We start from the raw sequence: 15,204 nt of genomic DNA, 5'->3' as shown, positions 1-15,204 counted from the left end.
AATATAGATCTTTATACACATTTTATGATCCATAATTTTTGATACTGTAATTTTAGAAAGAAAATATTTCAATTAAAATGTACGATTTTTAACGTAGATTTCGATTATATTGCTTTTTTTATATGGGATCATTTCAAAATTCAAAATTGCCCACCTTTTGAGAAGAACTTCCCTTGCAACACATTTAAAAAACTCGTATATTATAAAAAAATTATCGTATATTTATATAGTGCCTAAGATATATTAATTTGCAACACTTTATTTAGATTATCCATTATATCTATACTTATCAATAAATGTTGAAAAATGAAATGAGACTAAATGTGACACATAGTGTTACTTAATTAAAAATAAATGTTTTCCGAATATAATAGGTACTTAAGAAACATTTAGTAAATATTTCTCTTACTCGAAGAAGATAACAAAATTATTTTTTTTAATATAATCTATGTAAATATGACGACAATAGATACATGTATTTAATTTTGGTCTTAATGATCAAGTCAAGTAATTTATTTAATTTAGCTCTCTTTTGCTCTCGAACAATAAATAAATAGATTTTCATCAAAATCAATTTTAATCATTTTAAAAAGAAAATCTAAGTAAATCTAAATAAAAATCGCGAAAGAATAAATTAACATAAATTGATAGAATAAATTTGATTTATTTTCACTTATATCTTACATTTATTTTAAATTGGAATTGAATAAATTAAAACAGAATTGCCTTCGTCAAGTTTTACATATAGATTAAAAATATACAGCTAGAACACACACAATATTTAGAATTCTTTCATTACGACACGACAATAAACAAATTATATATATTTTTCTAAATTAATGCATTTCATCTTTCCTTTCAGATCCTAAATTCAAGGAACCAATAGCCAATGTAACCGCGCCGGTGGGAAGAGAAGCTATTCTCTCTTGCGTAGTTCAAGATCTCGCCGGATATAAGGTAATTCAAATTTTTATAGATGTGTATAAGCATTCTTTTATCGATCCTTTCAATTTCAGAAGTACGATACATCATTATTGTATCAATTAAATCTTTGTATTTAGTAAATTCCAAAAACTTTTTTTTCTTTTCCATATCTTTTAATTAATATTAAGTAATACGGGTACATATTTAAAGCTTTCTTTATAATAAATTTAGACTTACTCTCATGCAATCATTAACATAAAAAAAATCCATCATATCTTGATATGATTGTAGTTTTTTTTTCTTATAAATGAATCAATATGTTCTCGTTATGAAGATCTCGATAAATTAATTTAAGAAATTGAGATATTGCCAATAATTAAAAATTAAAAATTCTAATACTTTTTTTATTATGGTATTATTGTTTAATATCTTAAACTGTTAATCAAATATAATCCGTTTATCATATAATCGTTTATCGATAAATTTTCATACCTCAAGCTGCGCTTTGTAGGATCATAAAATGTGTTTTTACAGCATACTTATAAGAATAATTCATGAATATAGTTACAAACTGGCTGCGAAATTCTACACGGCCATTTCAGTACTGCGAATGCTCTTCCCTCTCTCTCCTTATGATAAGAAGTATCCAAATGATACTAAATTACTTTAAGTGACGCGGCAGTTTTATAATATTAATGCGAAAATATATTATCGAATAGCGATTGAACAAAACTTCAAGATGATGGAAATATGCCGTTGAAAAAATTGATAATATATTTTCTTTTATCAGTTTTATATATTGTTTGCAATATTTCCGTTTGCAATATTCCGCCAGATCAAGTTATTAATAAAATAAAGAATTATAAATTTTTTTACATTTGATTATATATGTATAATGCATCCAAAGTTAAAATAATTCAATATTGGCTATGCATTCGATGCTATTAATTTTACATAACGCGTGCGCGTTGGTACTAGTAGATTTTACATTACGCATAAAAGAAATGATATGTATTATAAAATTAAAATTATTCGTAGAAATATTCTCGAACAAAAGAGAATCCGGAACGCTATACAATAGGTTGAGTTGTTTAACCCATTGACCTCGTTAACAAACCACGAAAAAAATTAAATGAATTTCTATCTCTCTCTGAAGCTCTTTACATACTGCCGCACTTTAGATGGTCTGAAGAATTTTCCCACCCAGGAGAAGCAATTAGTTAATTAATTAGTAAAATTACATGGAGAGGTATAAAAATGAATACTCATCGGGTACAAGCTGGAACGATCTTATTCAGTCTTTACTCGCAATTCCGGTTCAGCTGGCGTCAGCTAAAATGAGTATAGCGACAATGTTATGTAGGTAATGGCTTTCACGAAGTACTAATTAGGGAATGAAAACCGCGTGAAGTAAGAACAGCGTCTCAAAGAGGAATTTGATAAAGTTTCCTTCTCGAGAATCGATTGTTCATCTTTTCTCAATTAATATTTAATAAACCTATAAATACTCGAATCATTAATAATAATAAATTATTCTAATCTTTACTACATTGAATAAATTCTAATGCAAAAGTTTTATATTACAATGACAACTATCTACTTTTGCTTCGTAATCGTGAACTGATTTTGCGTTAATATAAAATCTGTTTGTCAAATAAGCATTAAAGTAATCATGCAGATTTAACATATTCTCAACGAATGTGCACCAGCATAAACTTCTCACAAATTTGCTGTAACTGTCACACAAAGTTGGTACATAAATTCTCATTAGAATAAAAGGTTATATTTTTATCCGTTTTCTGGTTGGTATGTTCACGAAGTTAGGGTATAAATAAGCTTTGTGTATAGAGAAATTTCTCCGAGCATATATTTGTTTGGCATTCGAGACAGTAGGAAAACGTGGCCAATAAGAAAATCGCGAAGAAAAAGGCGCCATTGCAGTGTAAACAAAAAGGCATCTCAAACAATAGGGCATTAGCTTTGTGAACTGTAATGAAAATGCTGACTACTTTGTTCACATTAAATACTACTTGTGTTATGCGCTGCACAATGAATTGTAATTGCTAAAAAATGTTGACGAAGGAATGCTTTTGACAAAGTCCTGTTAAAAGCACTCGGCACATTAGGTTATTCTTTATTATTATTATTATTATTATTATTATTATTATTATTATTATTATTATATTTTCATTGCATTTTTCATCTGTAAAAAGATTTATATAAATATATATATATATAATTTATTTATATCTTATATATGTACATATATAAAACATAAATAAATTATACGTACGAAATTTATTTATATTTTGTACATTAAGGCGTAAATATAAAATAAATATATTCAAAATTTATGAATATGACAATTTAATTACGCAATTTAAAGAGCTTGTTAAGATATAGCATGTAAGCTACAGATATGAAAACCGCAAGCTTGGATTCAAAATCCAAACTTTCTCTCTCTCGCTATATGTTTAATTTTATAGTAAATATTATAGCGTATTATAACTTGCGTGACAATGTCCGTGGTATCATTATAATCATTTGTGGTGTTGTCCTGAGCACACACACACACACACACACACACACACACACACACACACACACACACACACACACACACACACACACACACACACACACACACACACACACACACACACACACACACACACACATAAAATTATCAATATTTAATATCCCTCGCATTAAAGGCATGATAATTGTTACGTACAGATAAATATTGAGTTCACTGTTTGATAATATCTGGCATTTAACGCAATGTATTTAATCTAATTGTAGATTATTGTTGCACACGAGAATTCTGTCATTACACGCAAAACATTTTTGTTAAATAGCATCGTTTGCAAATATTCTATTCTTCTGATCAATTAGAAATATTATTATCAATTGTTTCATGTATGATGCTCCTGAATTACATTGAACGTATGTACCTATCTGTCGTTCGCACTGTAGCTTCCGTACCGTTTGAATTACATCATCGAGAATTAATTGAGGATCGCTTAATTAAGGGATGATGCAGGTTATTTGTGCCTCTAATTGTAGATTATATCATAAAACAGCTCAGTGTAATAATTCTTACAATTAATCGACAAGTAGTACTACATAGATAAGAACTTTTCTAATGATCAATCGTTATTTCGAATATACGTATATCTTTAATTTGGAATTGGAACATATAAATCCTAGTCATGGAATATTTTCTTAATTTTTTTAAGTAGCATAACGATTTGAAATTTTATGCTTTACGATCTTATTTTTTATCACTATTTTGTTTTATTCATTTAAGTTAATTATCGTATTACATTTATGTTAGTAAGTTCAAGTGTTGCAATTTTTTAATATGTAGTTGAAAATTTTAAAACTTTAAAAAACTAGTAGCAAAAAATTTATTTGGGATCCCAAGGACCCGTATAGTTCTTTTCCGTCACAAAAAATATGTATTCTTGCTACGGATTAAATAAGTTAGGGTGCTTCGCTTCGTACAGTGATCGCAGAAACATGGTTACTACGATATAGAATTCTACAAAGAATAGCAGCATCTGCAAGATCGAGGGAAGATTTATACGCGATGAACGGAACTGGAATCGCGGAAAGGATCGACAAGAGGAAAGGTATTGAAAACTATTCATCCAGCGCCAGCTCGCCCGACATGAAATTCAAATCGATGCATTTATAGAGACCACGCGGACCCCGTCCACGACCCGACATTGCTTACGTGGTGGGACGATGTGATGTTGGCCATAAGGGTGAGTCCGATGGGGTAGGACAGGGCGGAATAATCGCGCCGTTTATAAGCCGGCAGTGCGTCGCTCGGTGTTCCGGCTATGCATTAAGATGACGGATAACAGCCACAGCTATGCCGGGAGGCTTGAATCGTCACGATGCGGAGATAACGACGCCTCTCCAGGCTCGTCGTCCCGGATTCCCGCATGTAATATGCGCCGTAGACATAACCCTTTTACTTCTTCAGATGATGCGATATCTTCACCGAGCGCCGAGCTTTCCATCATCAGGCGTACCGAATTTCAAATGTTTCCTGTTATTGATCTCGAATGAACAGATATCTCGAATCACTGCTTTAGAGCCACTGATAAATGATAAAAATATTAAACAGGCAATGACGATTTCGATCATGTAGCCGAATGCGTTGTGATCTGTTCTCGTAATAAAGAAATGAATTCTGTTTTTAGCGAAAGAACCAAATTATTTATTTAATTTATTTTGTCTCCTGGAATCTATTTCGCTGAACATCCGAACATTTAATTCATAGAAATTATTATTGTCGCATTATTATTGTCTTGCTTTTGAAACAATTATATCTTTTCAGTCGACCCATACATTCGACAGGTAACGCGACAGAACTGGGGCATTCAGTATAGCAACGCTATAATATAATGAATAGGTGTTCATGAAAGCAGGACTAAGTTATGGCCTCAGGATATAATAATGGGTTGACCGGGTGATTGAGCATAGTCTTTGCGAGATTACAGTTGCGACCGAGAACTATCAGCTTCGCTTGAATTTTAATTGCAAAATTTTGGCCGGTGCATTCGGCTCCTTGAATAATCGTGACTCGTTAATGCCGACTGGACTTAAAGTCGTATAGCCGATTACTGTTTGGTTCCTATGATTCTTCTCTCTCAATCGCCATCTGTAATTCAATTCTAATTATGAGCCGAAGCGTCATACAATTGTTCGAAAACGTGGCAGGCGGATTCATGTCGCGCGGCACAGGATAATTTTATTAAAATAATTAGATAATAATTAATTAATTACGCTTGTCATAGCTAAGTATGACAATGTAACGTAGTTTATTAATAATAACAGTGCATTTACTATCAGTAAATTTAATGATGCGCTTCGCCGTATCGAATTGAAACTTAGAATAATGCGAAATGAATCGAGATGTGTCTGAGTATAAAATATGATATTTTTCATTTCTCATTGATCGTTTTATTCTTTAACGACAGACAATGAGTACTTTATTATAATAACGTTCAGCAATCAATATTCAGCGATCGATTCTTCGCCGACATGTTCCATCTTCTTCCAATAAAACGATGTACAGCTCTAATTGGCGCTTAGGATCGCGATCGTTGTATTTCTTCGCCGTATTTCCCGCCGACTCATTTCACCGACGATTTATATTCCGACGACGGGGAAGCGAATTTACACGTCGCTGAGAGAAGTTGCATCTGGCAGTCGCGGATCAATCTGAATTCGCAAACACCGCCGTCTCTGCGTTTCGCCTCGTCTGCCTGCAGGCCGCCCCCGACTCATCGGCTTTCGGGCCATAGGGCTGGATTAATCATGGTCCTCTGTAAGCACTGATGCATCCGCTAATCCGAGACTCTCTCACTCGATTCAACCATTTCTCCGGAACGATCTACCGTGCTATTATATAATGGTGACTGGATTCGCCGGATTAAATCCACAAACTATTAACTCTGTAACTGTCCGAATGTACCAGTGTACTTGGCTGAGCCCGATTCTATTTGTTTCCAGCTGTCCAATCGCAATCGGAAATCGACGAAAAACAGTGGTAAACAAAGGCACTTATCTTCACGTACTTTTCCCGTGAAAAATATGATGTGATATTAAACGTGTCGTGTATAATCTCTCTTCGTTTGTAATTATATTTTTATTCTCTTCGTCTATAATTTGGACTTCTTTTTGTCAAATTTGATTTGCTCTTTTAAACTTCCAATAAATGTGAAAAAAAAATCAAGGTTACTTTTCAACATTTATAGTTTATTACAGTATAGTTTATTAAATAGTTTTTTTTTAACTCAAATATTAAAATATTTATTTAATAAAAATTGAAATTTAAGTAAAAAATGAGGAAGAAATTGGAGAATAAAATTTCGCTTGTGTTAAAAAAGATCAAAATGGAGGATTAATATTTTATAAGTTTTATCCGTATTACAGTTGTTACATAAAAAGTTATGAAATATTCCGTGGACATCTATTTTTACTGTTCTATCTGACAATCTAGTTTTATAAAGATAAAGAAAATCAACGTTTGATGCATGAAAAATTGCATTAATTTGTAAAATGTACTAACTACATTGCTTAAATGGATAGCTGATGAAGTTAAAAGTTTTATGAGACGAACCCCTTCGGACCCTTGGCTGTTCTCAACCGTGACAGGGCACAAGCTCGTAACTCTTGGCAACCTTGTAAACGTATAATCGATCTCGCTAATTAGAAAGCAAACGCGATTAATGGAGGGGAACATACAATTTTTCACTCTGTCTCAGCGAAATAATGTTATCGACGTCGTAGTCTGAATTTTATAGCGGACGAATTTTATAATGAAAAATGTACATAAAAGAATAAACGATTTTAATCTTATTTCATCGATATTAACTCTTTATTACTTGCGTGGGATGTTCCCGCCTTATAAATTTGCTAAATGTAATGAACGTAGTTCATTACGTTTATATATTACGTTTATTCAATTAAAGCAAATTGTTTCACAATTAAAAAAAAATTGCATTTATATTTAATATTATTATTAATCTTTATTATATTATTTATTTTTATCGAATATTATCAGTCTTTTATTTAATTGTAAATCAAAGATAAACAATGAAAATTAAGGTACAATATCAAAAAACATTCCACGGATATAATTACGTTTATAAAAAAAAAGCCACGCGAGTATAATATAAGATTAAAGTATAAGATGCAAGTACGTGAATTTGAATTGTCCATTATGAATGTTTGATGATTGAAGACGGGCAGAGCGCGTGTACTATTTATGGCTATTTCGTTCGCGAAATCGAGAGATTTTGCGACTGCCGCTCGCAGTCGATATTAGACCGATATTCATGAAGTAAATATGCATTTAGATAGAGAATTAACGTGGCAGTTAGCCTTGCCTTTAGTCTATGGCATGTTGTATAATGAGTGTAAAAGGGCACAAAGGAATAACGTCGCTGGAATCTAGAGCATCCTCTGAAGATTCATAAGATTCGCATTCGCGAAATATTTCATGAGGGTAAATTCAATGACAATGATAAAGGAACATTTGCAGAATTATTTCGCTATTTGACAGACCCGGCATTGTAATGTAATTTAACCGGAGGAAGAGGAGAACGAACGAGACGAGTAAAGAAAATGTAAATTGCAGTGCTCGTGAGATCGATATGCATTTGGAACGCAGATTACTGAAACGATCAGGCTTCAATGATCATTCTTCGCGGTGCATAACCGCTACGTAAAGACAGATGATAATTAGTTAATTGAAGAATCGTGTCTGCAATTTTCGAAGACTGCAAACGTGATATCAATAGACGATGTCAATGTCACGGAATTAAAGAATCGACGTGAAGTGATCGCGCTGAACTATTTATAAATTTATTTACATCCATTTTTAGATTTCTATTAATGTAACTCAACTGCAATCTTAATCTTAATTTACTCTATTTTATTTTTCTATAATGCTTACAACTAAAAAATAACTACAAAAAAGTAAGTTACACTGAGATTAATTCGTAACAAGAACACACATTTTTTTGTTGCTTTAAAGAAACATGAATCCTTGGAACGTATAAAATTTTGTGTACGTGTTATTAGTTTTTTCTTTAAAAATTTTTTTAATTTAATTATATATTCTAATGGTATAAGATTTTGAAACCCTTATAAATAAAATATTATTTTGGTTTCAAATTATTAATAAAATTTATTGCTAATCTAATTAAATACAAGTGTGTGTTGAAAAGTTTTTTCAAAAAATAAACTGTTTCTAAATTATTTCCAAAATCCATATGTCCCTGTTACAAATTAAAGTTAATGTACATTGGTGGAAATGGACATTATTTCCGATCCCTCGGTTTGTTCCACGTTAGAAATGAATATCGGAGTTGAGTGCGATCTCCCGTAATATATACGCATCACGTTTGTACTGCGCGCGCGCAATTAATCAGTCAGTAGAATTAACTAAATTTGAATATCATCAGACGAATATGGTTTAATGCAAATTGTGGGATACTCAAAATTGAAGCAACGTTCATCGCGCCCTTAACAGGTATGCGTTATATACACGTGTATAACGATGATCATTACGCACATTTTTCCCAAAGATACCTTTCACGTACATAAAATGCCTTCGCCTTTGCTTGCATTTCGATTAATTAAGCTCTTTTAGCAAAAACGTAAACGTGTCTAATCTCTGCCGTGGCTAATGGTTGCTACAGGCGCGGCACAATTTGCTGCATAATTGCTACAGAGATTTGGAACACAGGGAATCCAATGTTGTTTGCCCCGTTCCCGCATTGTTGTGGTCTTCTTTCGGATACCCGCGGGACAAATATCCATTTAGATCGTGCATTAACAGGACGATTAGGTTTAATCCTCTCGACCTTTTGCGTATTAACTAAGAGCTAAAGGTTGGCCGAAAAGTTAAGTCGACGCGATGTTTTGCCTAATAGGAAATATTATTAATTTACGGTACGTCCCATTTAAATAATTGCGAATAATAATTGTGCTCGTGACATTTACATCCATTAAATTGCGTCGTCGAGTTAAAATTGCACTCCGAGAGAAAAATGCAAAGGCGTATCATAACGGCAATATTAATTAAAGTTCGTAAAGGTGTCTCTTTTCTACCTGCCGAGAGGAAAAAAGTGAGGAGCTTCCGACCTAAGTTAAAAATATGCCACAAGCTTTGCAGGGCAAGGGAAAAGAAAGTATCTCGTTGCTCTCGTCACGCATGCATTTAGATCGCGCATTAGCGGCGCAATTAAGTTTGAACTTTATCCCTTTGCGCGTAAGCGGAACAAAGAGAGTTTTGATAATAAGGGGAACTAATATCGAACTGCCAACGTATAGACAAGCAGTCTGCCAGAATTGCACACGTATGACATTTAGTACTGACATTTCGAAAAGGGACATTACCTAATGCTACAACACTCGTCGACTACTTTGGAGACCTTAATTACCTTAATATCTCCATTATGCCAGATTACTATATTTCGCGTTAAATCGTTGCGCCAATTAGACACGGTTTCGTCGACTGTTAGTTTGTTCTTTAGAACTATCAGTTTCCATATGTGTCATCATTCGGTTTTCTTTCGAGAATTTTATTGCGAGACTTAGATGCGTCAATAGACATTTTTAAAGTGACGTAATATTAGTCATGAGAATGAAGCTAAACTCGACGCAAGCAGTTCGTGTTTTCGATAATTGATAATTCTACTGTTTAAATAAAATTTATAAACTTTTAACGGAAATAAAACTGTACACGAAAATAAGAAGCACGTAATAATAGTAATAATAATAATAATAATAATAATAATAACAATAACAACAACAACAACAACAACAACAACTTTATTAAGTTAACAACAATGAGTGACGTATTTACAATAATTTAATTGAGAATACTAGTTACATACAACAGACGAGACTAAAGAGCTAATTTAATTCTTTATCTGAACAATAGAGAAATTTAAATAAACAATTACCAACGTAATACAGAATACTAGAGAAAGGCTCATTATTTATATATATTAAATAGATTGAATAATTATATATATTGTCAATTATTTATTTAAATTTATGTCTCTATTATATATATTTACATAAAAGGCAATAAATCCTCAGCTGTAGTCTCGATTGCAATCAATATAGTCAATTTTATTATTGTATACATACATCACTCTCTAATTGTTGTTAACTGCTGCACTTAATAAAATTATTATCATTATTATAATTGTAGTTATTGTTATTGTATGCTCTTTATTTTCTTTTTTCTATAATTTTTCTATAATTTTATACAGAGTGATGATCGAGTTGGCGTGAAATTCATATGAGTTGTCAAATATGCAGATATAGTTACATATAAACAAAACAAGTATAATAACAAAATGAAGCAAAATAATATATATAATATTTTGTTCAATTACATATAAAAAAAAGTTACATAGGTATACATCAAGTTACATATAAATCATATATGCATAAGTATAAACATTTGATTATACAATAATACGGCAGTACAACAGTTTCAATCGAAGAAAGAAAGATGAGACAGAGAGCATATAAAGGATAGAAGAGTATTAAAACGTTTTTTCTCAGTGTAGAAGAAGTGTTGAAATGTTGTGCGATAAATAGGACAAAAAAGTTGAGTAATAGTATCTATTATATTATAAAAATAAATTTGAGTTAGAATTTAAACTAAAATGTATTAATTTTCATTAATTGGAAATGCACAGAAGTATTATATTATAGTATTAGATTGTAATCAATTATAATTAATGCATAGAAATATTGGAGGAACGTAATAAATCATGCAACAGATATGAATTATGAAACGCTGATAGATTAATTATAGCTAGAAAGAAGGAGTAAAGTGATCATAATATTGTGCAAAACGTTCATATCACATGTGTTTCATAAATTGAAAAATTGTATTTACAAATCACGTATTAATTCGGCGTGCTTGTTTGATCCTTAACGAAGTCACCGCCGAGATTGAAATAACTTTGTATTGCGTTATATAGAAGAGCCGTATCTGGAGAAGATTTTACTCGGAGTAAAAGTGAGGAGGAGGGTTACGGGGGAGCACTTCAACATCCAAAGAGGGGAAGGACCACAGTGGCTTGACGGTGTGGTTAGTGTTTCGCTAACTTTATTTCAATGCAGCCGCAGCCCCGGGAACGATGCGGAACGTCTGCTAACGGTGATGAAATCCCGATCTCCCAAAGTGCATCGTCATAGAATGCATTTCCGTCGTTCGGGCCGATTATCCGCACTCGCGGTAAGACCCGGTGGAAAAAATGAAGAAAAAAGAAAATGTCATCCTCATAACGGCGGGATGGGAAAGTGGCGTATTGGAATTCAATTCCGCGCGGAATTATATATTGAACCGCGAATCGTAACCGCAGCAACTGTTTGCACGCGGGCTTAGTTAATATTCCGCGAGAGAGCAAGAAGCCCGAATTTCGGAATTACCGCGGCTTCATTTCGTTTGAACGCGGCATTGCGGATTCGTGCGCGTACATATGTATGTACGTACAGTATCTCGCGACATTCGCGTGAAGACGCGAATTTACGACAGATCGTTGCCAGATGATTGCTGTGGCTCGGAACTTTTTGTTCTGTGCGATCTGAAAATTTCCATTAAGCCCACTCTTATCACACGAGATAGAAAAATTTTTGAAACTTGTTTCATTAACATCTATTTTACATTACAGTATTGCATGCAAGTACCCAGAAATTTTTACTGACGCTGGCGCAAAAAACTGAAAAAAAATTGCCAAAGAAAGGTTTGCAATTCGGTGCTCTCTGTAACAAGTAACAGTAAAATAACATTTATCCGGCGATTCTCTAGCAGCTTTCTGATAATGCTACTCAACAAATAAACAATTTTTTTAATAAACTAAATTAAGATAATTCTTAATTGTTTTCATTCACTGAATACAAAAATATCAATAAAAACTTTGTACCATATTTTTATTATTGAAATATTTATCAGAACGTTCATTTTTAATTGAAATATCTTTGTTTTCCTTCAATTATTTTTATATTGCGAGATGAATTTGAAGTTTCCCTTTCAATTATATAAGAACAGATAAGATAGAGAACGGGATTAGTTGTGACATTTTTTTACTCAAATTATTATAAATCTTCACATAATTATGATAGAATAACAAAGTTGCTTTAAAACGTTCATCTGGATTAATAATTAAATTTTTATAAGTTTTTAATATATTTTATAACTAAGAAAAAAATGTTGCCTATAAAGAGACGATTATCTTCATAGCTCAACTTACCCTTCGGGTATTTAATAATACATAACTTTAATAAATAAGATTGTACATTATTTATAAAAAGTAAAAGGATCATATGTGTATTAATCAAATCTTTATAATTTGTAATACATTCCCTTTAAATGTTTTAATTAATAAAATTAAAAAATTTTTTAAACATTACTTTTTATAACAAAAATTTAAAAAAATATATATCTTTAATTATTTGTAGAATAAAAAATATCAATAAAGATTTTATTTAAGCTTCTGAGTTTATAATGTTTTAGTTATGGGATACTAGCCGAACAAATCCCATACCAGTGTTAATTGAAAAATCGTAAATGAGACTTACGTGCAACTTACATGTTAAAGTTAAAAAGTACACTAATAATTTATATAAAAAGAAAAACACATCTGGTTTTTATTAACTGTTTCAGTTACCACGTAGAACAAAAAGAATATATTCACCTAATAATTTTATTTTTGATGCACGAAAATGGAAAAGCGCACGTTGTTTAGTTATTGACAGCTGGACACAGATTATTATATTCAGCGCAGTAATCTCCATCTTTGTCTTGCTATCTTATGCAAGTACAGATGTGTGTCTATATGTATTTTAGTTACTTAGATATTTGCATTTCCCAACTTGGCCCTTAGTTCAGTCAGCCCCGCTCTACTCTACATAATAATTAACATGTACAATATATGTGAGGAACTCAACTTTTATTCTGATTTCCTTGGCAACCGAAATATATAGACTATAAGTTTTCTTCAAAGTTTTAGTAAGCGATCTACTTTGTAATTTCATAATGAAACTGCTACACATATAATGAAATTTATTCGGTGCATTTATATAAGATTTGAGAAAAGAACTTGCCGTATTTTCAGATTTAAAAAACCAAACTAACAGTAACATTATGTTAAAATTTCACATTTAATAATATAAATATAATATGATACATATGTACATGTAACAATTATATTGTTGAGTATGAAATTATAACATTAATGTTATGTTACTGTTAGTGTTTATTGAAAAATCTGTTTTACTATATAAAAATATCTTTTTATATTAATAAGCATCTTTTACAAAAATTAATTGTTATATGTTGATGAAATTTAAAAACTACGAATAATTTATTAGATCGAGGTAATACTTTTCGCAATTTATTTGTAGTTTTTAAATTTTATTAATAAATATGACAACTAATATCTACTCTAAAAGATACTTTTAATAATAAAAAATATTATTAAATTGCTTATACAATTTAATAAAATATTATTATTGTGATTTTATTCATGAATGCGTTTTATGTCCGGAAAACATTTCGGCAAGCGATATGCAGAATCAGAATATATATAAATTTACACAAGAAATATAATATGTATTTAAGTACTGAGATCTGCTTCGACTGAATATAAGTTTAAAATTTGATTTATTCATATCAATTTGACAATCGCTTTATTGTTCTAATTGTAATTAATAATTAAATTGACAGTTTTGTAGTAATAACTTTAAATTACTTATCACAAAACTATCAGTTTAATGATTAATCATCAGTTAGAAAATAATTTTTATATTATTATTAAGTTAAGTCTAATTACAAATTAACTAGAAAGTGAAAAATCGGATCATAGAAACATAAAGGATGTAACAAAAATTTGTTTGTAATTCTCGTTCAAGAATTTATGAAAACGTATACAGCCGATTAAATCAAAGATAATGACTGGCAATGTTGGCACTGATTTAAGACGCGCCAATCATGGAATGTTTTGCCGGCTCGACTGCCGCGAGTGTAAAAATATACGATCTAAGATGGACTTCTCAGTAAAGTCATAAAACTCGTACACATGATTTTCCAAACTGTCGTTGCTGTTATTGTTATGACTATCGTGTACTTCCTAGTACGACTCTCTGAAAATTAATCTTACGAGTCTAGTTTAGTCTCGACTTTCTCGTCTGATCCCGACGATTGCCGATGACCGTAAGATTGCGATCTCGAGTTCGTTCGAATGAAGTTCGTCGAAATCTTTACTTACGTCCCAGTCCGAGTGGATCTATCAAAAACTTCGGGGTCCGTCGTTTGAGGAATGGCGAGCGAACAGGCCGCGATTTTGGAGGAAGCAACTTGGAGGAAGCCGGAAATTGAGAAGTAGAAATTGAGCCGAATGCTTCCTAAGACACGCGGATGTCGGAAAAGTCGGGAAAGCCATCGCGCAAAACAAGTTCATTCCGGATACAGTGATGGTACGACCTGTGTATGAACATTCAAAGGGTTTCTTCGGGAATGTGGTTGTACTAGATATACCCGACATTATTAGCGCTGTTAGATGAGATAGGCGGTACATCCAGAAAAAAAAGATTGCTTCAATTTAAAGAAATTTTCTTTGCTATGGTTAAAGAAAAAATTTCTTTGATTTATGAAAAAATTTCTTTGATTTAAACATTATTTTTTTAAGTCAAATAAAATTTATTTGATTTAAAGAAATTATGTTCTAT

The 15,204-nt window shown here is 31.7% G+C and overlaps 1 protein-coding gene across 1 annotated transcript in view; it reads left to right on the top strand.

The window, feature by feature from the left end:
• Positions 1 to 846: 846 nt before the first annotated feature.
• The window catches only part of LOC105617334 (neurotrimin), a gene marked incomplete at its 5' end in the record, with an annotated part of 93,513 nt that continues 79,155 nt past the window's right edge, over positions 847 to 15,204 (top strand). The window contains one exon of the mRNA XM_012198897.1: positions 847 to 957. Within this exon, the coding sequence (XP_012054287.1) occupies positions 847 to 957 (111 nt within the window). The remainder of the gene's footprint in view (positions 958 to 15,204) is intronic.

Source organism: Atta cephalotes (genome assembly GCF_000143395.1).
Source record: "Atta cephalotes unplaced genomic scaffold scaffold00012, whole genome shotgun sequence".
Classification (NCBI taxonomy): Eukaryota; Metazoa; Arthropoda; class Insecta; order Hymenoptera; family Formicidae; genus Atta; species Atta cephalotes.
The sequence above is the reverse complement of the archived record's forward strand: the minus strand, read 5'-3'. Positions and strand labels throughout refer to the sequence as shown.